General features: G+C 39.5%; 2 protein-coding genes across 6 annotated transcripts in view; both read right to left on the bottom strand.

Annotated features, from left to right (window-relative positions):
* Nucleotides 1-1,207: 1,207 nt before the first annotated feature.
* Nucleotides 1,208-7,261, bottom strand: LOC147874685 (transcription-associated protein 1-like). 5 transcript variants are annotated; one of them, XR_015534020.1, is made up of 6 exons: nucleotides 6,804-7,261; nucleotides 6,234-6,331; nucleotides 5,635-5,720; nucleotides 5,143-5,364; nucleotides 4,597-4,796; nucleotides 1,208-2,032 (listed from the first exon to the last, which is right to left on the bottom strand). XR_015534020.1 is itself a non-coding variant. In XM_087344587.1 (5 exons), exons 2-5 carry the CDS (start codon nucleotides 6,244-6,246, stop codon nucleotides 4,746-4,748), a joined length of 372 nt encoding a protein of 123 aa, XP_087200713.1. In that variant the 5' UTR covers nucleotides 6,247-6,331; nucleotides 6,804-7,261; the 3' UTR covers nucleotides 3,630-4,745. The 5 variants fall into 5 exon arrangements, 3 of the variants coding, with proteins under 3 accessions (XP_087200713.1, XP_087200711.1, XP_087200712.1); XR_015534021.1 differs by having other exon boundaries at nucleotides 1,208-1,660; XM_087344587.1 differs by lacking the exon at nucleotides 1,208-2,032 and having other exon boundaries at nucleotides 3,630-4,796.
* Nucleotides 7,262-8,522: 1,261 nt separating this feature from the next.
* Nucleotides 8,523-27,152, bottom strand: part of LOC147874684 (uncharacterized) — a 53,181-nt gene continuing 34,551 nt past the window's right edge. The window contains exons 7-11 of the mRNA XM_087344584.1: nucleotides 13,040-13,483; nucleotides 11,877-11,996; nucleotides 10,419-11,338; nucleotides 9,239-9,311; nucleotides 8,523-8,992 (exon numbers count right to left, since the gene is read on the bottom strand). Of these exons, the coding sequence (XP_087200710.1) occupies nucleotides 8,919-8,992; nucleotides 9,239-9,311; nucleotides 10,419-10,490 (219 nt within the window). The 5' untranslated portion in view covers nucleotides 10,491-11,338; nucleotides 11,877-11,996; nucleotides 13,040-13,483 and the 3' untranslated portion in view covers nucleotides 8,523-8,918. The remainder of the gene's footprint in view (nucleotides 8,993-9,238; nucleotides 9,312-10,418; nucleotides 11,339-11,876; nucleotides 11,997-13,039; nucleotides 13,484-27,152) is intronic.

The raw sequence follows: 27,152 nt of genomic DNA, 5'->3' as shown, positions 1-27,152 counted from the left end.
GACCCTGTCCTGGGCCAACAAAATCCAGTCTCCTTCAACTCCTATCTCCCATAGATCCCGCCTGACATTATCCTCCCATCTACGTCTAGGTCTCCCCAGAGGTCTCTTCCCCTCAGGCTTCCTCCTGCCTCAGATTATCCTCCCATCTACGTCTAGGTCTCTCCCCCTCAGGCTTCCCGGTGCACACCTCTTGCCCCATCCATGCGCGCTACATGTTCCACCCATCTCATTCTTCTCGACTTAATCACCCAGACAATACATGGAGAGGAGAACATCATTATGCAGTTTTCTCCACGCCCCATCGTCTTCCCTCCTAGGCCCAAATATCCTCCTCAACACCCGATTCTCAAACACCTGCAATCTGTGTTCCTCCCTCTGAGTGAGAGACCATGTTTCGCACCCATACAAAACAACAGGCAAGATTATTGTTTTGTATACTTTAATCTTCAGGTTCTTAGAAATCAGACGGAAGACAAAATATTTTGGACTGAGAAGTAGCAAGCATTTCCGGAATTTAGTCTCCTCCTAACTTCGTCGTGAGCATAATTTTGAATCGTTTTTGTTGTTCCCAAGTATTTGAACTTTGTCACACTTTCAAAGGATTTATGAGCCACCTTAATGTCTGTCGGGTACATCATCGTGTTCACAAAAGCCCGCCACCGGGGTCTATCCTGAGTCAGTTGCATCCAGTTCACTCCATTGAGACCCATCTTCGTAAGATTCGTCTTAATGTTATCTTCCCACCTACGCCGAGGTGTTCCCTTCAGGCCTTGTAAACTTTCAACTCGCCCTCACAACATCGGGTGAGGAGTTCGTCAAGCATTTTTCTCTCTTATCTGTCCCACTCCCGTTTTGGGTCCAGATATCTTCCTCGACACTCTGTTCTCAGAGGCCCTCAGTCTATGTTCCTCCCTCAAAGAGAGAGACCACGTTTTGCACCCATAAATACTTTGCACTCAATACTAGCAAGCATTCCCCAGATTTAATCTGCTGATGTAGGGAGATTCTTCAATATTTATTCTTCTAAATCCGGAATACAATTTCTTTCAGTTTCCTAAAACGCTTTAATAATGTCGATGTATCAAGAGATGAAAAGCGTTAGAATTATTGTTCAGAATACAAACCCCACTTCTTAGCATCCACGTATTTTTATTAAGATTCTGGGCCACGAAACACGTTTAATTCATTTAAAATTGTAAAAAGTTAATTGCCTACTGGAATATTCTTTTATTATAAATGTTGCCGTTAACAAACAGAAGTCAATCTAATGTTACTTGAAATTGTGTTAAAAAAGTTTAATTCTCTTACACGAGTTCACAAATGCAGACGAAAACATTAAATGTGATGAACAACAATATTTATAATTAGGAATCCCTTACCTCAAACTTTGTTCAATTGTAGGAGACCACGACGTCCACGGGCAAAGATCAGTTTAATCAAAATTAAAATGGAGAGAGTGGAGGGCGGTTTCACAGATTTCTTAATAATTCTTTTATAAGATAAGAACTTGTGATATTCTATATTAGTAAGAATTACCACAAACAACATATTCCCTCCACCTAACATTTACCTGGGCAATACTCATTACAGCTGAATCTAAACGGTGACAAGCCGCTGCATCCAGTCTGTACAGAAAGTCATTATTTCACGGTCACCAACTCTGAAATGACAAATGTTCGTGTAAAAGACAGATCAATGAAAATGTCACCTTATATTTTAAACTGCGACAGTAGCTCAGTCTCTTGTGTGGAAGGAAACAATCTTGGATGAAGATAAGTGCAAAATTCCTCTGACAGCATAGCCGAGTTTCCAGGAAATTCCAAAGTGCAATGGCCGTGACATTCCACATGAAACCAGATTCATTCAGAATGGAGTTGCCTCTTTCCACATCCTACGTCATTAGGAACCCTGCATATTCCAAACTGCATTACAACACTGATATTTAAACACCGCAACCTATCTGCTGTCACACCACAGCGACCAGAATGGCATATCCAGATCACATCAGGCGTTCCGAGTAAAGGTGACAATTCTGAAAAAAAAGTAACACACACATCGCGAAGACAAGTTTACTGCAATTACTGTCATCATCATTATTGCCATCTTCTTATTCCAAACATCTAATCTGCCATATGCAACTTCCGTGCTCATTCTTTTCCTTTCTGACTGCCTCACTAGAATCGTAACAAACTGGTAATATTACCAACTACAAAACATCAGTGCCTTCCTGGACAAACACGTAGTAGCTAGTTTTAACACTTTGCTTAGTATTCAAATTGAGCCGAGTTGTTTTTTAACGATTACGAGGACGAACAAGACCTCAAATCAATGTAGAAATACACGAATTCTGTCGGCCATTGTACAAACGTTCTAGGCTACGCTTCAGGAAGTTGTCAAATGTCACTTTCATAAATAACAAAGGGACCCTTTTCCCCCGCCCAGTAACGTATCCAACGCAACGAATTATGGTCGTATCACGTAGGAAAATGGTGGGGACAAACGAAGTCAAATCAGACGACAAAACGATGAAGTAAAGCAAACGCGAAAAGCCGTTCAATATGACCTTCGTGACTGTGTGTTCGTAAATAATTTGTTTCGGCTACGGTAAACAAATGATCATTTCCTTGTTAACCAAAGCAACGCGCCATTCATTACGCTAAACTACGTTCAATTTTTCTGCTACCCTTTTTAAAACAATCCGCACACCTACGCCCACATCTTGGGGCAGATTTTTATTCAAAGTCTTGGTTACTCGTATGGTCACATTTCCAGCAATTACAGAACCAGCAGACAACTGCCTGCCTTCTCTCTCTCGCTCCACACCCAATTCACATAACATGATGGAAGGATGACTGTAAGTGCCAAAGAAACTGGCAGGGTGCTGGGGCCACCAACCCGGTCGCAAATACTTAGACATTCTGTACTGTGGACGTGGGGATTCCCCACTAAGTAAAGGAGAGCCACCAAAAATTTCTTACTTTGAGGAAACATCTCTCCATGACACCAGCAGTAGCACTCTCAATGTAACAACTTTAACAAGTAGAAACACAACAAAATAAAGAAAGCAATTCTACAAAACAATATTTTGTATCTGACATTACGTCAATAAACAGTTTTACGAGATGAGTTTTAGTGCACGCTGATTACTGAATTGCCAGCATGTCTACACGAGAATTTCTGATTGTGGTCACAATGTTTATTAAGATCCCGGGACCCCTTCAACATCATAATCGTATGTTGATTGACTACCCAATAACAAGATCAATAAAACGTGCAACAAACAAAGCTACGTTCTGCCTCCAAGAATCATACGCAAAGGAATCTTCACTCGCAGACAGCTCAAACACTCTAATATTTTAACAAACATCCTGCAAAAGAGCTGTACCACTTAAAGTCCTCTCCCTTCCATTTCAGCACAGATTCTTACAGTAGTAATAAGTTCTAGAAATGAATGGAGGGGAGACACGGGTTTCGTATTCTATGCATTTCCTTCCTGATTTCTGCCCTCTAAAAAAAATAACTGAGGGTTTTCGTGGGTGCGATATGGGAGCCCAAGATGAGAGGAAGGAGGGGTTATGTAAAAATATATTTATGAGGGAGCAGCCAAGGTGGTCAACGAACACCAAACAGACATCATATATCATTTCATTTCCAGGTCAACAATCTTTAACCAAACTAAATGGTCAATAACTTCAGCCTGTCTCTCTCTCTCTCTCTCACATACACAAAAACACAATCTCTACATTCTTCCTATAAACAATCTGACTGACAACACTAACAAATTAGTCTTTCCTAAGCCAAGAACTCTTCACAACCATTTTACAGACATAAAATAACAATCCTGACAAACACCACCACTGGTACATTGTGACCCACATAAGTGGCACTGCCTTTCTATACTTGGGTCCAACCCACCACACCACTCCTCATTCCTAATGCAAATCCCCTTACCCCACCACCAACCACGGAATATACCAGAAGTAATACTGAGCCTCATCACATGTCCATGAGACTGACACCTGACAACTCTCAACTTATGGTTAAGTCTCAAATAAATGGAACCTCTGACAGTCATCTCCATTTTTGCAAGCAAATCCAAATTCATAACGAACACCACACCACAAACTTACAAGTTTTGTAACCGATCCCCTTGCTCAACACAGGATACTCTAAACTTAACCAAAAGCACAGAAAATATCCCGGCAGCTCCGCTCACTGTGCACAAAACTAAATTACTTACACTGGCAAATGCTCACTTATTAATTAGTAAACAGACCACATTAAAGGCTCCTCAGCACTGCACACATCTCACATGTAACAAAACCTTATCACAAATAGTCACCACCCTCGTCTACAAGCTACACCTAACCTCCAATTTTGGTGTCCTATGAACAATATATTCACTAGACAATCATGAATGCCTCTAGCGTACCACAGATACTGCAATAATGCCAATCCCTCACCACATTTACGTCTTTCAACATATCAAATCTCACACTTAAAGTCACAACATCTAAAGTACCTAATAAAATTGGACAGACTCATCTCTCTCACACGACAACCACATCAAATACATTCTAATGCTCATGTACTCACACAACGAATGCCTGGTTCAGACCGATATCAGTCTCTTGCGGATACGAGGTTCCTTCTTTGTCCCAGCAGGTTTAATCTTCTGACATCAAGTCGGTCTGCCAACTGTTGCCGCACGTACTTCAACGCTTCTCTGGCCGGCAGTACGCAGGTCACGTGGTGCTCAGTAGAATCTGAAGGATCATTCTGTTTCTCGTAATCTGCTACTCCCAGAAAGAGAAAATACATTTACATTCAAGAAATCAAGACATCACACTCTTCGAAGAACACACAGTTTTACTTCACCAAGCAGTTAACACTCCCACCTTAGCCAATGAACAAGCACCTTCCATTTTCAGAAGACAAATTCTGTCAAGTTCATTACAAACTCATTCACAAGTTAACTTTAAATACGGGTCACAACCAGCGACCTGACAAATTCTTAACTCCCTCGCTTACAGATTCATACTGGAGCCTTTCTTTCCTCCCCCCCAGCAAATTTAAAACATTCGCCAAGTGGGCCATTATTCCACACGTCATAATACTGCAACTACAAACTCTACAACTCACACACATCACGTCAGACCCACGCAACTTCCGTTGCCACTGATTCAGTGGATATTTAACGAACAGTTCGCTTGCCGTCTGTTTGGAGCCGAGGATGTTGATCGCTGTCTCCAAGAAAAGAACAAGTGCCAGGTGTCCCGGCTTACAAGGCTCCCTCTCCTCGTGCCCCATTATGACAGCGAGGGAGTCTGTAAACACCAGTCGGTCCATGCCCTTCAGGTTCGCCTGTTTTGATGTCATGGAGAAAGGACCTAAATGAAAGATTAAGAAATGGCAAGCCTCTACAACACAGCCAACATCTGTAGCACTTCTACTACTAAGGTGACTTCAACCGACAAGGGGCAAGAGGTAGCCGTATCAATTAGATTTATTTTCCATATCACCATCAGTAATGCCACTTTATAATACCTTCTGGAAACAAAGGTGGAAACTTCACCGTCAGTAATATAAATTGTTTCAATGTTGAACAATCTAAATTTATAAAACTGAACTCACCAGCTTCCTGTGATATCGCCACCATTGTGCAGTGACACACAAGGAACACCGTCGTAACTCTTTCATGGCTGCAGCAACAAACACTCCTACCAACATACACAACATTCCTTACTGGCTTTTCAGATATGAAGCAGAAATAAGTACGTCAGACGCTTTCAACAAGTTCACATACTAAATGTGGTTTTAAGAGAGATTTCAGGTTCTCACAGTGGTCGTTGGGTTCTAACACCACTTGGACTTACAGAAAACCAACACCGATTATGATTTTCAAACATTTAATGGTTCGCTATATCAGCTGAAGTTATCCTTGTGACTAAGCGCAATGCCATGAGGCAGTGGGAGCATGGAGGTAAACTCCATGCATTCTCAATTATAGAACTATGTGGAGGTCAGCCTCAAAATGCGGTTCCTTAAACTGGCAAAGAAAAATCACGTTCTTCACTGTTTCTTTGTAGTCTCAATAGAAGAAATAGACAAGTTCTTTATTTCATTAAAACCATTTGCTACTTTTCAGGACAAAAGGTCTTCTTCCTTCAATAATGGCATTGTAATTCAGAGAAGAAGTTTATTAAACAATTTACTCAAATGGATGAACTTACCTGTGACTGCCATCTGGTGAGTGGCTCTGGCTTGCTTGTCCTGCAATCTGAACGGAATCCCATGGACTGCGGAGATCTCCACATGTGGATCATCAAAACTGCAACAGCGAATCACAATGAGTAAAGATAATTACACTCACATCCTAATGTTCAATGGTCACAGCAGTGGCCAATGCAGTAGCTGCTTCCTAAATCAGCAACTGATGTACGAGGCACCGAGCAAATGGGAAATCTGGGTTTATGATATGACAAAGAAATACATTACTTGTAGAAGCCTCCTGGTACTGGCAGGATACTAAACACAAACTAATTGTGATACAGCCTCTAACGGGCTCACTGTACCAGTAAATAATGAGTTCTGGGTGCTCAGAGAAAAATCTATACCAGTGCCTCATAGACTGCCTTGGGACTCGCTTACAATTCTGCGAAGAAAAGCCAGTGATTAACAATCTGTTATGTCATGTTAGTACCATTAGGCTGGAAAAACATCTTTTATTTTGTACACTATTTTAATATCAAGAATGAGGTTAGTTTGACAATATTCTTCTGCCTCCAACTGCTCTTATATACCTTGGACAGGAGAAAAGCTGCTGCACTCTATTCTCATCATCATTAAAATTCAGGGATGCCACCAAGAAACAGCAAATTATTTCCCAGCACTGACGACGGTAGAACGGATCCGTCGTGCTTGACTTCTGAGCACTAGATGCTGTCTCCACGACCTGGAAAACACAAGCAACAGTTTCAAGTTATAACGAGTAAGGGAAGTCAAATGTTTTAGTTACAGTAACTTCCACGCGGCATTGTTATAATACTTTCACGTACTGCACTTACTGTAATACTCTAAACACCTTTTCTCCACATCAGGGCGCATGTCATATTTATTTCCAGAAACTTTGGGTTTCATGGACACCTAGACTTTTATTTTGCAAGTGGAAACAAGTTTGACAAATCTCAACAACACTGAAATAAAAATTAACTACAAGCATATAATTTTTGTATAGTCTATGCTAACCCTAATAAACGTCAAAAAGGAACGTACTATACGCGTACCAAGTTATTTCATAATCTTCCACCAACAATTTAAACTCTAAATGATTTAAAGGTGTTCAAGCGTGCATTGAGAGGTCACCTCATCACTCACACTTTCCATTCTGCAGTTTATTTCACCTCTGCTGAAATTTCTTCAGTTTTATGTATATCTATAATCTATATTTAAAGTGGTTTTGCATTTCTATTTAAAATTCTGAGGTTTATGTATATTAATTTGTAATTTTTTTTAATACCTGTATTGCAGAATCTGAAGGCTATGTACATTCATATGTGAAACACGTTCTTGTAATTGTGTCAAAAGTACCGAGGTTTACGTATATTGAATGAAGTCCTGAAGTTTATGTTTACTGTATGAAATGACTTGCTCTGCATCCCTTGGATTACTCCTAAGAAGGATCTATGGAATGCAAAGAAACTCTACTCTCTAACATACCTGAATAATGCAATTCCTTATCACACACACTAATAAGGCTTTTTACATGCAAAAGAAAATAATCACAACAATGGCAGGTGTCAAAAGCAGCTTACCTTATAGAGAATAATTTCGTAAATTTAATATACTTCCACTTGCAAGTGAATTTATACTCTGCTTGCTATCATTTGTGGTGGAAAAGTTGGATAATTTTAAAAGAAATACAGATGTACATAATTTAATTACAAGATGTAAACCCTGCTAAATGTCAAAGAGGAGTGTACTTTACACGTGTCAAGTTATTTAATAATCACCAACCAACAATTAAAACTCTAAATTGTGATATAAATGTATTCAAGCCTGCACTGAAATTAGCTTTCATACTTGAATTGCAAAATCTGAAGGTTATGTACATTCATATGTGAAACACGTTCTTGTAATTGTGTCAAAAGTACCGAGGTTTACGTATATTGAATGAAGTCCTGAAGTTTATGTTTACTGTATGAAATGACTTGCTCTGCATCCCATGGTTTAGTCCTAAGAAGGATCTATGGAATGCAAACAAACTCTACTCTCTAACATACCTGAATAATGCAATTCCTTATCCAAGTCACAAACACTCCAGGTGCTTCGTTCTGTCTCATTCTTCACATCTCCAACTCCAAAAAAGCTGCTTCCCCGTCACGCACACAACTGATCTTCTCAAACGCTGATATTCAGACAAATTGGTCCTCCATGTCTTCGTTGATACCTGTCCACACACACTACAGCTACAGTTCACATGAAAGTTGCTACTCAGCACATCCCCTGATCTCAAACTCCTCTTTGAGACAGACTAGGCACTCCCACTAAATCTATAACAGTACACCTCCTCGGAAAGCAAGGTAATCGCACGAGGGCCTGAGGTCTTCCTTGTGGCATTGTGAGGCATGCTACGAACACCCCATACTTGGTCACTAGGAATCAAAAGTGGGCAACTGTGGTGTGGTGTGGTGGCCACATAACCAACATTACAACCTGTAACCCTAGCTGCTAACTTCTAGCTTCTTCACTGCAATAAGCTCTTGCACAAATTTAAATCAACAGCAACTGAATTTCCACATGCAAGCCACAAAAACAGAGGCTGCCACCACGAGTCTGTGGGTCATCCCAACCGCATCGACTGATGAAATGTGTCCATCATGCACAGTGGTCAAGTCAGCTACCGGAGCAAAGTCTTGCTACCTCCGTAGTAATGATGGACTCAAAACTGCATAACGGCTGAAGTATCCCATATGCTTGCATTCACGCCTACCTGAAACAAAACCATGTACAGAAATAAACATCCGCATTGAGAAACCAGTATTAATTCTTACTACGAAGGCACTCTACACCACATTAATAACCTACTGGCAACTAATCCGGCCTTTCGTGCAACCAAAATATTTCCCACTTTACGTACTTCACACAGGAGAAAGATGACAAACATCAGTTCAAATAAACTTGCAAGCATTGGAAATATAAGAGAGTAAAGCTGCACTCGACTGGCCATGCATCCTACCATCACGCCGTCCGAAGTAAACAATAACAGCAGAGGAGCTGCGCCATTTTCTCGCACGCAGGGACGGCAACGTCTGAAAAACAGCGAACACATCCCGCCACCGGCGGAGCATGAGGGATATTGAATGACCAATATGTGCGCACCCTGACGAACTCTCCTGTCATCTACCGACAATACACCTGAGGTACATGCCCGTCCGCGAACACTACACGGCACTGCGGAACCAAATGCTGACTGAAATACCACTCCAAAGACTGTAGAATTATGAAGACCTCAAACTTTATTTCGTGAATACCATTACTGACACATCTTCTCCTTTAAAAACGACAGGAAGTAAAGAAAAAAAATTAAGGCGAAACGAGCTACCAACTTCGCCTATAAGAAACCAACTACCAATCACTTCCATAACCTCAAAAATCATAAAATAATTTATGAATCCAACCACACCCAATAAACTACAGCTCAATCAACTTAGCACGAAGCACTATGAAACAAGTAGCCCACAATTTGCATCTACATCGCCTACATCCTAGGGCACATTTGTCACATAACCTGTCGGTCGCCGTTATGTTACTGCTCAGATTGATACCAGACACAACTCTTGAATACCTGCACGTCTACCTATAAATCACCCAGTGAAATCGTCCACGTCCTTTCCAACACGAACTTATCCTCGTCACATTTCATGTTGGCACTCAAGACATCACGCAAATTCAGCACCGACATTCTCCCTGCGCGATAATTTCTCACAAGTAATTTTGCAGAAGGGCGAAAACGTCTCGCGAGCTGAGTCATTTGAAAAGTACGACCAACATCACCTATAAGACACCAACTAATAAACATTTCCATAACCTAAATATCTTCCATCATTTATGAAAACAGGTGGGATTTCGTAAACTACAGCTCAATGAACGAAGCACTATAAACGATTATTGCATATGTCGCCACTACACAGCCCCTCTGCCACCAGGTTGTACTTCACGAGCATCTATAACACACCCAACGACCCAGCCCACTGGTGACCGTACTTCAACAACACCAACTTCCCTTCGTCAGACTTCATTTTGGCACATGCAGCAATCAACACTTAATACACTACCAACAAAATTAATGCCGGCAATATTCGCTGAAAACCACTTGCAGAAAAACACACACAATCCATAAAACTCATTGCACTTACCTGACTTACAAAAAGCAATCTCATCACTGGCAAGTCACACTTTTCGATCATAGGACAACTGCTATTGCGCATCTCCCGTTAACGACTGTTTGGAAACTCCCTCTCGGTGATGATCACTAAGTATTCCCGTTACCTCCCGCTTTGACATCTCTTTACAGATTTACATGAAGAAAATACAAACTAAGTAATGCGTGGTGGTCAGCACACTTTTAAAGCCCTCCTGAATCAGAGAACGGACACCCACTATTATCAAGACTGTCCAGTATAGCTATGCCAGAGATCTTCATCACCGCACTTCCTAAACGAGTGAAACTGCAGAGCCCCCCCCCCCCCCAACTGCTTCCGAACAGATTCACAATGACTGACGTTTTGAAGATCTTCCTGTGGCATTAGCTTGAACTGAGAATGTGAAATGGGATGAAGCAGATAAAAGGAAATAACATATTCTTTCCAGGAAGAGGAATCACATCTTTGGTGACAAGCTGCGGCCAAAGCCAAGAGCACCTGCAACTTACAGCCTTTCACACAGGACAAACTCTCTCTCATTCCGAGATGTGTTGGCCACCACACTATGAAGCAGACTCTTATCAACGCAATGTGATTGCGGCCGACATTTCTACTATTTTACTACACTCCGTAGAACACCCCACACACATAACTAGACATCCACACCTTACACGTTCACATGATTCATATCTAAGTTGCTATCACACTTGCAACACAATTACCACAACAGAGCAAGCCCCTGTCAATGGGTTAAATAACAGAAAACTGCACCACCTCTCCAGAGGCACACAAAATTTACACGCTGCATTCAGTCCTCTTCTCCATGTACGCACTCAGCAACAGGACGGCCAACCATCGGGGACACAAGCGGTCTTCTCTCGGATGTCAGTCTGTCTAGTGTTGGTGCACTCCTCCTGCAATATACCAGGAAAGGTGTAAGATACACAAGAAATCTAGAATCTCAAGGGGCCACTTTCACAGACATTGGAGGCAAAGTCGTCTGAAATGGAACAATCTCATGCCAACTTATTTTATCTAATGGGTGCCTCCTGCTTATTCAAATATTTAATCTGAAATGGGGGCGGGGGGGAATGCCGTTCATAGACATACAGGGGATTAGACACGTAAGAACAAACATCCAACATGCAGTCAGCCTCTGTCAGAGCATTACCGTTGCTTGGCAGAAAAATTATTCCTCTTCCAACTTGGTACATATTCCGAATATTCATCCAGTTAATATTCTTTGTGATATGAAGTCAGAAGACAGTGTCCTACTTCTTGTACTGGTGCCTCTTATGAACAGACACACACACACTCACTCACTCACATCCAGTTATTGTAGCTCTATACATAAGCTGCACTTTGTGAGCCAATTAATATGCTCTCTCTTTGAGAAATGTTGGTCCAACGCCCTATCTCGTGTCAGGCGCACAACACAGAGGTTTTACTCGCCAGTAACAGGTCATCTAACTGCGGCCAATATCGTTCTGGTTCTTCACCCCAGCCTTGTCAAACAGAACACCCAGAGGGAACTGAAGGAGGTAACTTCATGATGACGGCATGGCCGGTGTCCTAGAACATTAATGAAAATACATACTTCAGTACCCCAACACAGAGCAAGCGAGCGGACATCACGGCGCACGGAACGACATCCATCAACACTGCACAATACATATGCCCGAAAACGTGAGTACAGAAGGGATGTGGACTGCCTGCAGGAATATGCCGGGGCACCGACAATGTCGGCGTGAACAACTCTGTAAGCTCCCGAGGTGAGCATTCCACCCTAGGGAATGTTGTGAATGTGCATGTACCTACGTACAGAGGCAAAACGAGAGGTTACGGTGATGAGAAATTAATCGCGGAAGTTTAAACAAACAATTTCCTTGGCTTACAAGTTGACAACACCTCAGATTGGAAGAAGCACACTGAGTATATTATTCCCTAATTAAGCTCTGCGTGCCTTGCCATCAGAACAGTCATACCACCCTTGACAATAGATACTATAAAGCTAGTTTACTTTGCTTATTTCCACTCTGTGGTGTCTTATGGATTAATATTTTGGGGGAATTGAACACACACTAATAAGGCTTTTTACATGCAAAAGAAAATAATCACAACAATGGCAGGTGTCAAAAGCAGCTTACCTTATAGAGAATAATTTCGTAAATTTAATATACTTCCACTTGCAAGTGAATTTATACTCTGCTTGCTATCATTTGTGGTGGAAAAGTTGGATAATTTTAAAAGAAATACAGATGTACATAATTTAATTACAAGATGTAAACCCTGCTAAATGTCAAAGAGGAGTGTACTTTACACGTGTCAAGTTATTTAATAATCACCAACCAACAATTAAAACTCTAAATTGTGATATAAATGTATTCAAGCCTGCACTGAAATTAGCTTTCATACTTGAATTGCAAAATCTGAAGGTTATGTACATTCATATGTGAAACACGTTCTTGTAATTGTGTCAAAAGTACCGAGGTTTACGTATATTGAATGAAGTCCTGAAGTTTATGTTTACTGTATGAAATGACTTGCTCTGCATCCCATGGTTTAGTCCTAAGAAGGATCTATGGAATGCAAAGAAACTCTACTCTCTAACATACCTGAATAATGCAATTCCTTATCCAAGTCACAAACACTCCAGGTGCTTCATTCTGTCTGGTTCTTCACAACTCCAACTCCAAATAAGCTGCTTCCCCATCACGCACACAACTGATCTTCTGAAACGCTGATATTCAGACAAATTGGTCCTCCATGTCTTCCTTGAAACCAGTTCACACACACACTACAGCTACAGTTCACATGAAAGTTGCTACTCAGCACATCCCCTGATCTCAAACTCCTCTTTGAGACAGACTTGGCACTCCCACTAAATCTATAAAAGTACACCTCCTGGGTCATCCCAAACGCATCGACTGATGAATTGTGTCCATCACGCACAATGGTCATGTCAGCTACCGGAGCAAAGTCTTGCTACCTCCGTAGTAATGATGGACTCGAAACTGCATAACGGCTGAAGTATCCCATATGCTTGCATTCACGCCTACCTGAAACAAAACCATGTACAGAAATAAACATCCGCATTGAGAGACCAGTATTAATTCTTACTACGAAGGCACTCTACACCACATTAATAACCTACTGGCAACTAATCCGGCCTTTCGTGTAACCAAAATATTTCCCACTTTACGTACTTCACACAGGAGAAAGATGACAAACATCAGTTCAAATAAACTTGCAAGCATTCGAAATATAAGAGAGTAAAGCTGCACTCGACTGGGCATGCATCCTACCATCACGCCGTCCGAAGGAAACAATAACAGCAGAGCAGCTGCGCCATTTTCTCGCACGCAGGGACGGCAACGTCTGAAAAACAGCGAACACATCCCGCCACCGGCGGAGCATGAGGGATATTCAATGATCAATATGTGCGCACCCTGACGAACTGTCCTGTCATATACCGACAATACACCTGAGGTACATGCCCGTCCGCGAACACTACACGGCACTGCCGAACCAAATGCTGACTGAAATACCACTCGAAAGACTGTAAAATTATGAAGACCTCAAACTTTATTTCGTGACTACCGTTACTGACATCTTCTGCCTTAAAACTAACAGGAAATAAAGAAAAAAATTAAGGCGAAACGAGCTACCAACTTCGCCTATAAGAAACCAACTACCAAACACTTCCATAACCTCAAAAATCTTAAAATAAATTATGAATCGGACCACACCCAAAAAACTAAAAACTCAATCAACTTAGCACGAAGCACTATCAAACAAGTAGCCCACAATTCGCCACTAGATCGCCTACATCCTAGGACACATTTATCACATAACCTCTCGGTCGCCGGATTGTTACTGCACAGAGCAACCTTCGACACCCTGCTCAGATTGATACCAGACACAAATCTTGAATACCTGCACGTCTACCTATAAATCACCCAGTGAAATCGTCCACGTCCTTTCCAACACGAACTTATCCTCGTCACATTTCATGTTGGCACTCAAGACATCACGCAAATTCAGCACCGACATCTTCCCTGCGCGATAATTTCTCACAACTAATTTTCCAGAAGGTCGGAGACGACTCGCGAGCTTCGTCATTTGAAAAGTCCGACCAACATCACCTATAAGACACCAACTACCAAACATTTCCATAACCTAAATATCTTCCATCATTTATGAAAACAGGTGGGATTTCGTAAACTACAGCTCAATGAACGAAGCACTATAAACGATTATTGCATATGTCGCCACTACACAGCCCCTCTGCCACGATCCAAACTTTGCGGTCTTATCGCGTTCCCTCAGTACTAATCTACACTTACCCACATGCTCCTGCCATCCTAAAGTGAACTGCGTTAATTTGTATTTTGGCTGCAATGTACCAGAGTAATAAGCATTTGTATAATCCATTTTCATAAAAATATTCTTTGCGTTACGGCAAACCTGACACTATTTTAAATGAAGTTATTTTAGAATCCCTTGACATTTTAGATTTCTTTATAGACAGTTACAGTGGTTATATGTGATTCCTCACGTAGCAAACGGAAAACGATTCACCACTGGGGGAGCCATCACACTTCTTACTAAGAATATATGGACATTATGCAGAGAGCTTATAACATTTCAATCTCTATCCCTCTCCTACCCTTATTCAAAAGACTGAAACCTCCATCATTTCACACACACGAAAGTTTAACGTTACGTTAGAACAGTGTGGGAACTGAAACCGATAAGTGAAGAGAACGCTGTGGCAACGCAAAGACAGTCAACATTTCAACATATTTCACTAGGAGACAGGAACAAAATTCGAATGTCTAAGATACCAAAGACCACGAACAAAAGTGCTTTCAAGTATTTAGGCTGGAAGAGGGTTAAGAATTTTGATTAAACTTTATTTATTAATTTGTGGTTTATATAAACACACTGTCAGAAGCTCTTACATTGTAGCATAGATGACAATATTTACATTCCTGCTTTTAGGTTCATGAACATGCTCTTTCTTGCATGGAAATTTTAGAATGCCGTCTTCTGACAAATTATCAACAAACTGTGAAAGTGTGGAAGAATGGAGTCATGTTTTCATATTTGTTATCTTTAATTTCTAATGGATTAATCTGTTACCAGAATAATGGTTAATTGCAACTGTTGGTAAACAAACTGCTAAGGAAAATATTGTTGAATGAAGATTTCAGTCTACAATTATTACACGTATAGCACAAAATTTCTCAGGTTATGTGCATCTCATGTTACTTGTAGGATAATAAAAGGAAGGAAGGTGGCATTTCAATAATATTGATGCACAAGGCATGCATGTACTGTGTTTGAAAGAATATTTATTGTAATTGGCCACTTCAGTGACGGGGGGGGAGGTGGCATGGAAACATTACGATGGATTTTAGGGAAATATTTTTTGAACCTCTGAGATGACTGGAAATGGCTGACCACGGATTCCCATGTGCAGGCGTTGTTATTACTCGTGATTAATCTTCCAACTGTGGGCTACGACTTATAGTGGCAATGACATAAGATATTCAGATAGTTTAGTTGAAAATATTTATTCTTTATAACGATGACTGGGGTCACTGTAGTAAGTACATGTAGTGTAATATAAAATTAAATAAATATTTTAATAAATTATTCTTCGTGTGACAACATATATACTTCCACAATGAAATATTCAATAACATCATATTTAAGTGATAAGTGATTGGTGTACTTGTAATTACTGAAAGTATGTGTCCAATAAAATATCTTTGTAAAAAAATTAAATCAGGTATGAAAGTGAAGCCCAGAATATAATATACTTTTTAAAGTGACGGAATCGAATTTGTGAGTGTTTAATAATATACAATTAACCATAACGAGCTCAAGGTGCCCTTACATGCGCAAGTCATACGACTGCACTGCGCAACAACGTCTGCGCAGGTGCCCCACTAACCTAATCTAACCTAACCTAACCTAACCCAAGCCAACCAAAACGGGGTAATCTGCATCAGTGTAAAATGGTTTCCTGCGCACGAATTTTGGAAAAAGCGAATGGATGCTCAGAAATTATTGAAATTTTGTATGGACGTCATGCCACAGGTAAGTTAATAATATTCATACTCTATTATGTCTTATCGCTTTTTAGAAATTCGCACGAAAGCATCAAAGACGTGAGGTGGAGGATGAGCAAAGTCGGCCACGACCACTTATCAATAACGATATTAAGCGCTCACACAATCCCCATATAACACAATTAGTGCTTATATGCATGTAATATGTCATAAGACGTCTAAAATTACATAATATTTCCACAAGAAATATTTCTTCCAAAATTGATGCTGTGTAGATGTTGACGCAAATACGTAGCAGATTCATGCGTAACGATGACCCAATCTAACTCACTATAAATAAGTATCATGTAACGAAAGAATCGGAATAAACATACGTGAATGATAGCACGTCATTTATTAATATAAATCGCCTCACAAAGAAACTGAATATAAATTTCTGGTACATCAATTGCAATGTTTGGTGGGCGCGGAATTCGTGGCGCACGTCAAACTTGTGGTAACATATTGGTTTCCTATGTCAAACTTCTACAAAATATATCGAAAATATTGCCTCACATATACTCGAGGACACGACGTTCAAACACAATGACGCAGTCTATCGGAAAAATACGGAACCAAACGTAAGACGAGCCATCTGTGACGAACTCAATGGAAAGAAATCAATACTTTCGAATTGCATCGAGGACCAATCAGAAGACAGTCAGTACTGATTCTGTCTTGGAACAGTCGGCTGGTCCCATTGGAATAGTCGCCATTAAACTACGGTTCGGATTATTTGATACCGGTCGGTCAGTATCAACGTAACTTTGTGTTTTAGGAATAGAGTTCTTCGGGACCATTAACAAGATTAATTACCACCGTTCAATCAAGTATTAACGGGTGCTACCTACACTGAATCTCAGTGTAAGGATGTCTTCTCGGTGGCGTGTGAGAATAGAAACAATTGAAACAACAATCCAACATAACACGCAAGTATATGTGCGGTTCGCCACATTGAGACATACGACTTCAGTGAATGGACATTTCCATGCCATGTGTGCTCAGTAAAGACGTTTGTACGAGTTAGTAACACGTAAATCATATACAGACATCGCGTATCTGCAGAAGCTTGACCTATGTAATTTGAGTACATTTATTCTTTATAACGATGACTGGGGTCACTGTAGTAATTACATGTAGTGTAATATAAAATTAAAAAAATATTTTAATAAATTATACTTCGTGTGACAACATATATACTTCCACAATGAAATATTCAATAACATCATATTTAAGTGATAAGTGATTGGTGTACTTGCAATTACTGAAAGTATGTGTCCATTAAAATATCATTGTTAAAAAAATTAAATCAGGTATGAAAGTGAAGCTCAGAATATAATATACTTTTTAAAGTGACGGAATCGAATTTTTGAGTGTTTAATAATATACAATAAACCATAACGAGCTTAAGGTGCCCTCACATGCACAAGTCATACGACTGCACTGCGCAACACCGTCTGCGCAGGTGCCCCACTAACCTAACCTAACCTAACCTAACCTAACCCAAACCAACCAAAACGGGGTAATCTGCATCAGTGCAAAATGGTTTCCTGCGCACGAATTTTGGAAAAACCGAATGGATGCTCAGAAATTATTGAAATTTTGTATGGACGTCATGCCACAGGTAAGTTAATGATATTCATACTCTCTTATGTCTTATCGCCTTTTAGAAATTCGCACGAAGGCATCAAAGACGTGAGGTGGAGGATGCGCAAAGTCGGCCACGACCACTTATCAATAAAGATAATAAGCGCTCACACAATACCCATATAACACAATTAGTGCTTATATGCGTGTAATACATCATAGCACGTCTAAAATTACATAATGTTTCCACAAGAAATATTTCTTCCAAAATTGATGCAGTGTAGATGTTGACGCAAATACGTAGCAGATTCATGTTTAACGATGACCCAATCTAAATCACTATAAATAAGTATCATGTAACGAAAGAATCGGAATAAACATACGTGAATGATATTACGTCATTTATTAATATAAATCGCCTCACAAAGAAACAGAATATAAATCTCTGGTACAACAATTGCAATGTTTGGTGGGCGCGGAATTCGTGGCGCACGTCAAACTTGTGGTAACATATTGGTGTCCTATGTCAAACTTCCATAAAATATATCGAAAATATTGCCTCACATTTACTCGAGGACACGACGTACAAACGCAAAGACGCAGTCTATCGCAGAAAATACGGAACCAAAGATAAGACGTGCCATCTGTGACGACCTAAATGGAAAGAAATCAATACTTTCGAATGGCATCGAGGACCAATCAGAAGCCAGTCAGTACTGGTTCTGTCTTGGAACAGTTGGCTGGTTCCATTTGACTAGTCGCCATTAAACTACAGTTGGAATTATTCGATTTCCGTCGGTCAGTATCAACCTAAATTTGTGTTCCAGAAATAGAGTTCTTCGGGACCATTAACAAGATCAATTACCACCGTTCAATCACGTATTAACGGGTGCTACCTATAATGAATGTCAATGTAAGAATGTCTTATCGGTGACGTATTAGAATAGAAACAAGTGAAACATCAATCCAACATAACATGCAAGTATATGTGCGGTTCGCCACATTGAGACATACGACATCAGTTAATGGACATTTCCATGCCATGTGTGCTCAGTAAACACGTTTGTAGAAGTTAGTAACACGTAAATCATATACAGACATCGCTTAACTGCAGAAGCTGGACCTATGTAATTTGAAAATATTTATTCTTTATAACGATGACTGGGGTCACTGTAGTAATTACATGTAGTGTAATATAAAATTAAATAAATATTTTAATAAATTATTCTTCGTGTGACAACATATATACTTCCACAATGAAATATTCAATAACATCATATTTAAGTGATAAGTGATTGGTGTACTTCCAATAACTGAAAGTATGTGTCCAATAAAATATCTTTGTAAAAAAATTAAATCAGGTATGAAAGTGAAGCCCAGAATATAGCATACTTTTTAAAGTGACGGAATCGAATTTTTGAGTGTTTAATAATATACAATTAACCATAACGAGCTCAAGGCGCCCTCACATGCAAAAGTCATACGACTGCACCGCGCAACAACGTCTGGGCAGTTGCCCCACTAACCTAACCTAACCTAACCCAAACCAACCTAAACGGGGTAATCTGCATCAATGCAAAATGGTTTCCTGCGCACGAATTTTGGAAAAAACGAATGGATGCTCAGAAATTATTGAAATTTTGTATGGACGTCATGCCACAGGTAAGTTAATGATATTCATACTCTCTTATGTCTTATCGCCTTTTAGAAATTCGCACGAAGGCATCAAAGTCGTGAGGTGGAGGATGCGCAAAGTCGGCCACGACCACTTATCAATAACGATATTAAGCGCTCACACAATCCCCATATAACACAATTAGTGCTTATATGCGTGTAATACATCATAACACGTCTAAAATTACATAATATTTCCACAAGAAATATGTCTTCCAAAATGATGCAGTGTAGATGTTGACGCACATACGTAGCAGATTCATGCGTAACGATGACCCAATCTAAGTCACTATAAATAAGTATCATGTAACGAAAGAATCGGAATAAACATACGTGAATGATAGTACTTCATTTATTAATATAAATCGCCTCACAAAGAAACTGAATATAAATCTCTGGTACATCAATTGCAATGTTTGGTGGGCGCGGAATTCGCGGCGCACGTCAAACTTGTGGTAACATATTGGTGTCCTATGTCAAACTTCTACAAAATATATCGAAAATATTGCCTCACATTTATTCGAGGACACGACGTTCAAACACAATGACGCAGTCTATCGGAAAAATACGGAACCAAAGATAAGACGAGCCATCTGTGACGAACTCAATGGAAAGAAATCAATACTTTCGAAATGCATCGAGGACCAATCAGAAGCCAGTCAGTACTGATTCTGTCTTGGAACAGTCGGCTGGTCCCATTGGAATAGTCGCCATTGAACTACGGTTGGGATCATTTGATACCGGTCGGTCAGTATCAACGTAACTCTGTGTCCTAGGAATTGAGTTCTTCCGGACCATTAACAAGATTAATTACCACCGTTCAATCAAGTATTAACGGGTGCTACCTACACTGAATCTCAGTGTGAGGATGTCTTCTCGGTGACGTGTGAGAATAGAAACAATTGAAACATCAATCCTACATAACATGCAAGAATATGTGCGGTTCGCCACATTGAGACATACGACTTCAGTTAAAGGACATTTCCATGCCATGTGTGCTCAGTAAAGACGTTTGTACGAGTTAGTAACACGTAAATCATATACAGACATCGCGTCTCTGCAGAAACTTGTCCTATGTAATTTGAGAACATTTATTCTTTATAACGATGACTGGGGTCACTGTAGTAATTACATGTAGTGTAATATAAAATTAAATAAATATTTTAATAAATTATTCTTCGTGTAACATCATATATACTTCCACAATGAAATATTCAATAACATCATATTTAAGTGATAAGTGATTGGTGTACTTGCAATTACTGAAAGTATGTGTCCAATAAAATATCCTTGTAAAAAAATTAAATCAGGTATGAAAGTGAAGCCCAGAATATAATATACTTTTAAAAGTGACGGAATCGAATTTTTGAGTGTTTAATAATATACAATTAACCATAACGAAATCAAGGTGCCCTCACATGCGCAAGTCATACGACTGCACTGCGCAACAACGTCTGCGCAGGTGCCCCACTAACCTAACTTAACCTAACCTAACCCAAACCAACCAAAACGGGGTAATCTGCGTCAGTGCAAAATGGTTTCCTGCGCACGAATTTTGGAAAAAGCGAATGGATGCTCAGAAATTATTGAAATTTTGTATGGACGTCATGCCAAAGGTAAGTTATTGATATTCATACTCTATTATGTCTTATCGCTTTTTAGAAATTCGCACGATGGCATCAAATTCGTGAGGTGGAGGATGCGCAAAGTCGGCCACGACCACTTATCAATAACAATAATAAGGGTTAACACAATCCCCATATAACACAATTAGTGCTTACATGCGTGTAATACGTCATAACACGTCTAAAATTACATAATGTTTCCACAAGAAGTATAATTCTTCCAAAATTGATGCAGTGTAGATGTTGACGCAAATACGTAGCAGATTCATGCATAACGATGACCCATTCCAACTCACTATAAATAAGTATCATGTAACGAAAGAATCGGAATAAACATACGTGAATGTAAGTACGTCATTTATTAATATAAATCGCCTCACAAAGAAACTGAATATAAATCTCTGGTACATCAATTGCAATGTTTGGTGGGCGCGGAATTCGTGGCGCACGTCAAACTTGTGGTAACATATTGGTGTCCTATGTCAAACTTCTACAAAATATATCGAAAATATTGCCTCTCATTTACTCGAGGACACGAAGTACAAACACAAAGACGCAGTCTATCGGAAAAATACGGAACCAAAGATAAGACGATCCATCTGTGACGAACTCAATGGAAAGAAATCAATACTTTCGAATGGCATCGAGGACCAATCAGAAGACAGTCAGTACTGATTCTGTCTTGGAACAGTCGGCTGGTCCCATTGGAAAAGTCGCCATTAATCTAAGGTTGGGTTTATTTGATACCGGTCGGTCAGTATCAAAGCAAATTTGTGTTCTAGGAATAGAGTTCTTCGGGACCATTAACAAGATTAATTACCACCGTTCAATCAAGTATTAACGGGTGCTATCTACACTGAATCTCAGTGTAACGATGTCTGCTCGGTGACGTGTTAGAATAGAAACAATTGAAACAATCCAACATAACATGCAAGAATATGTGCGGTTCGCCACATTGAGACACACGACTTCAGAGAATGGACACTTTCATGCTATGTGTGCTCAGTAAAGACGATTGTACGAGTTAGTAACACGTAACTTATATACAGACATCGCGTATCTGCAGAAACTGGACCTATGTAATTTGAGAAATTTTATTCTTTATAATGATGACTGGGGTCACTGTACTAATTACATGTAGTGTAATATAAAATTTAATAAATATTTTAATAAATTATTCTTCATGTGACAACATATAAACTTCCACAATAAAATATTCAATAACATCATATTTAAGTGATAAGTGATTGGTGTACTTGCAATTACTGAAAGTTTGTGTCCAATAAAATATCCTTGTAAAAAAATTAAATCAGGTATGAAAGTGAAGCCCACAATATAATATACTTTTTAAAGTGACGGAATCGAATTTTTGAGTGTTTAATAATATACAATTGACCATAACGAGCTCAAGGTGCCCTCACATGCTCAAGTCATACGACTGCACTGCGCAACAACGTCTGCGCAGGTATCCCACTAACCTAACCTAACCTAACCCAAACCAACCAAAACGGGGTAATCTGCATCAGTGCAAAATGGTTTCCTGCGCACGAATTTTGGAAAAACCGAATGGATGCTCAGAAATTATTGAAATTTTGTATGGACGTCATGCCACAGGTAAGTTAATGATATTCATACTCTATTATGTCTTATCGCTTTTTAGAAATTCGCACCAAGGCATCAAAGTCGTGAGGTGGAGGATGCGCAAAGTCGGCCACGACCACTTATCAATAACGATATTAAGCGCTCACACAATCCCCATATAACACAATTAGTGCTTATATTCGTGTAATACATCATAACACGTCTAAAATTACATTGTTTCCACAAGAAATATTTCTTCCAAAATTGATGCAGTGTAGATGTTGACGCAAATACGTAGCAGATTCATGCGTAACGATGACCCAATCTAACTCACTATAAATAAGTATCATGTAACGAAAGAATCGGAATAAACATAGTGAATGATAGTACGTCATTTATTAATATAAATTGCCTCACAAAGAAACTGAATATAAATCTCTGGTACAATAATTCCAATGTTTGGTGGGAGCGGAATTCGAGGCGCACGTCAAACTTGTGGTAACATATTGGTGTCCTATGTCAAACTTCTACAAAATATATCGAAAATATTGCCTCACATTTACTCGAGAACACGACGTACAAACACAAAGACGCAGTCTATCGCAGAAAATACGGAACCAAAGATAAGACCTGCCATCTGTGACGACCTAAATGGAAAGAAATCAATACTTTCGAATGGCATCGAGGACCAACCAGAAGCCAGTCAGTACTGATTCTGTCTTGGAACACTCGGCTGGTCCCATTGGAATAGTCGCCATTAAACTACGGTTGGGATTATTTGATACCGGTCGGTCAGTATCAACGTAACTTTGTGTTCTAGGAATAGAGTTTTTCGGGACCATTAACAAGATTAATTACCACCGTTCAATCAAGTATTAACGGGTGCTACCTACACTGAATCTCAGTGTAAGGATGTCTTCTCGGTGACGTGTGAGAATAGAAACAATTTAAACAACAATCCAACATAACACGCAAGAATGTGTGCGGTTCGCCACATTGAGACATACGACTTCAGTGAATGGACATTTCCATGCCATGTGTGCTCAGTAAAGACGTTTGTACGAATTAGTAACACGTAAATTATATACAGACATCGCGTAACTGCAGAAGCTGGACCTATGTAATTTGAGAACATTTATTCCCTATAACGATGACTGGGGTCACTGTAGTAATTACATGTAGTGTAATATAAAATTAAATAAATATTTTAAAAAATTATTCTTCGTGTACCAACAAATATACTTCCACAATGAAATATTCAATAACATCATATTTAAGTGATAAGTGATTGGTGTACTTGCAATTACTGAATGTATGTGTCCAATAAAATATCCTTGTAAAAAAATTAAATCAGGTATGAAAGTGAAGCCCAGAATATAATATACTTTTTAAAGTGACGGAATCGAATTTTTGAGAGTTTAATAATATACAATTAATCATAACGAGCTCAAGGTGCCCTCACATGCGCAAGTCATACGACTGCACTGCGCAACAACGTCTGCGCAGGTGCCCCACTAACCTAACCTAACCTAACCTAACCTAACCCAAACCAAACAAAACAGGGTAATCTGCATCAGTGCAAAATGGTTTCCTGTGCACGAATTTTGGAAAAAGCGAATGGATGCTCAGAAATTATTGAAATTTTGTATGGACGTCATGCCACAGGTAAGTTAATGATATTCATACTTTATTATTTCTTATCGCTTCTTAGAAATTCGCACGAAGGCATCAAAGTCGTGAGGTGGAGAATGCGCAGAGTCGGCCACGACCAATTATGAATAACGATATTAAGCGCTCACACAATCCCCATATAACACAATTAGTGCTTATATGCGTGTAATACATCATAACACGTCTAAAATTACATAATGTTTCCACAAGAAATATTTCTTCCAAAATTGATGCAGTGTAGGTGTTGACGCAAATACGTAGCAGATTCATGCGTAACGATGACCCAATCTAACTCACTATAAATAAGTATCATGTAACGAAAGAATCGGAATAAACATAGTGAATGATAGTACGTCATTTATTAATATAAATGGCCTCACAAAGAAACTGAATATAAATCTCTGGTACATCAATTGCAATGTTTGGTGGACGCGGAATTATTGGCGCACGTCAAATGTGTGGTAATATATTGGTGTCCTATGTCAAATTTCTACAAAATATATCGAAAATATTGCCTCACATTTACTCGAGGACACGAAGTACAAACACAAAGACGCAGTCTATCGGAAAAATACGGAACCAAAGATAAGACGTTCCACCTGTGACGACCTAAATGGTAAGAAATCAATACTTTCGAATTTCACGGAGGACCAATCAGAAGACAGTCAGTACTGATTCTGTCTTGGAACAGTCGGCTGGTCCCATTGGAATAGTCGCCATTAAACTACGGTTCGGATTATTTGATACCGGTCGGTCAGTATCAACGTAACTTTGTGTTCTAGGAATAGAGTTCTTCGGGACCATTAACAAGATTAATTACCACCGTTCAATCAAGTATTAACGGGTGCAACCTACACTGAATCTCAGTGTAAGGATGTCTTCTCGGTGACGTGTGAGAATAGAAACAATTGAAACAAAAATCCAACATAACACGCAAGAATATGTGCGGTTCGCCACATTGAGACATACGACTTCAGTAAATGGGCATTTTCATGCCATGTGTGCTCAGTAAAGACGTTTGTACGAGTTAGTAACACGTAAATTATATACAGACATCGCGTATCTGCAGAAACTGGACCTATGTAATTTGAGAACATATATTCTTTTTAACGATGACTGGGGTCACTGTAGTAATTACGTGTAGTGTAAAATAAAATTAAAAAATATTTTAATAAATCATTCTTCGTGTGACAGCATATATACTTCCACAATGAAATTTTCAATAACATCATATTTAAATGATAAGTGATTGGTGTACTTGCAATTACTGAAAGTATGTGTCCAATAAAATATCTTTGTAAAAAAATTAAATCAGGTATGAAAGTGAAGCCCAGAATATATTATACTTTTTAAAGTGACTGAATCGAATTTTTGAATGTGTTTAATAATATACAATAAACCATAACGAGCTCAAGGTGCCCTCACATGCGCAAGTCATAAGACTGCACTGCGCAACAACGTCTGCGCAGGTGCCCCACTAACCTAACCCAACCTAAACCAACCAAAGCGGGGTAATTTGCATCAGTGCAAAATGGTTTCCTGCGCAAGAATTTTGGAAAAAACGAATGGATGCTCAGAAATTATTGAAATTTTGTATGGACGTCATGACACAGGTAAGTTAATGATATTCATACTCTATTATGTCTTATCGATTTTTAGAAATTCGCACCAAGGCATCAAAGTCGTGAGGTGGAGGATGCGCAAAGTCGGCCACGACCACTTATCAATAACGATATTAAGCGCTCACACAATCCCCATATAACACAATTAGTGCTTATATTCGTGTAATACATCATAACACGTCTAAAATTACATAATGTTTCCACAAGAAATATTGCTTCCAAAATTGATGCAGTGTAGATGTTGACGCAAATACGTAGCAGATCCATGCTTAACGATGACCCAATCTAACTCACTATAAATAAGTATCATGTAACGAAAGAATCGGAATAAACATAGTGAATGATAGTACGTCATTTATTAATATAAATTGCCTCACAAAGAAACTGAATATAAATCTCTGTTACATCAATTGCAATGTTTGGTGGACGCGGAATTCGTGGCGCACGTCAAACTTGTGGTAACATATTGGTGTCCTATGTCAAACTTCTACAAAATATATCGAAAATATTGCCTCACATTTACTCGAGGACACGACACTCAAACACAATGAGGCAGTCTATCGGAAAAATACGGAACCAAAGATAAGACGAGCCATCTGTGACGACCTAAATGGAAAGAAATCAATACTTTCGAATGGCATCGAGGACCAACCAGAAGCCAGTCAGTACTGGTTCTGTCTTGTAACAGTTGGCTGGTTCCACTTGACTAGTCGCCATTAAACTACGGTTGGAATTATTCGATTTCCGTCGGTCAGTATCAACATAAATTTGTGTTCTAGGAATAGAGTTCTTCGGGACCATTAACAAGATTAATTACCACCGTTCAATCAAGTATTAACGGGTGCTACC

The sequence above is a fragment of the Zootermopsis nevadensis genome, unplaced genomic scaffold, assembly GCF_977971745.1.
Source record: "Zootermopsis nevadensis isolate Lab colony 2312 unplaced genomic scaffold, Znev_1.0 Znev_ptg000007l, whole genome shotgun sequence".
NCBI lineage: Eukaryota > Metazoa > Arthropoda > Insecta > Blattodea > Termopsidae > Zootermopsis > Zootermopsis nevadensis.
The sequence above is the reverse complement of the archived record's forward strand: the minus strand, read 5'-3'. Positions and strand labels throughout refer to the sequence as shown.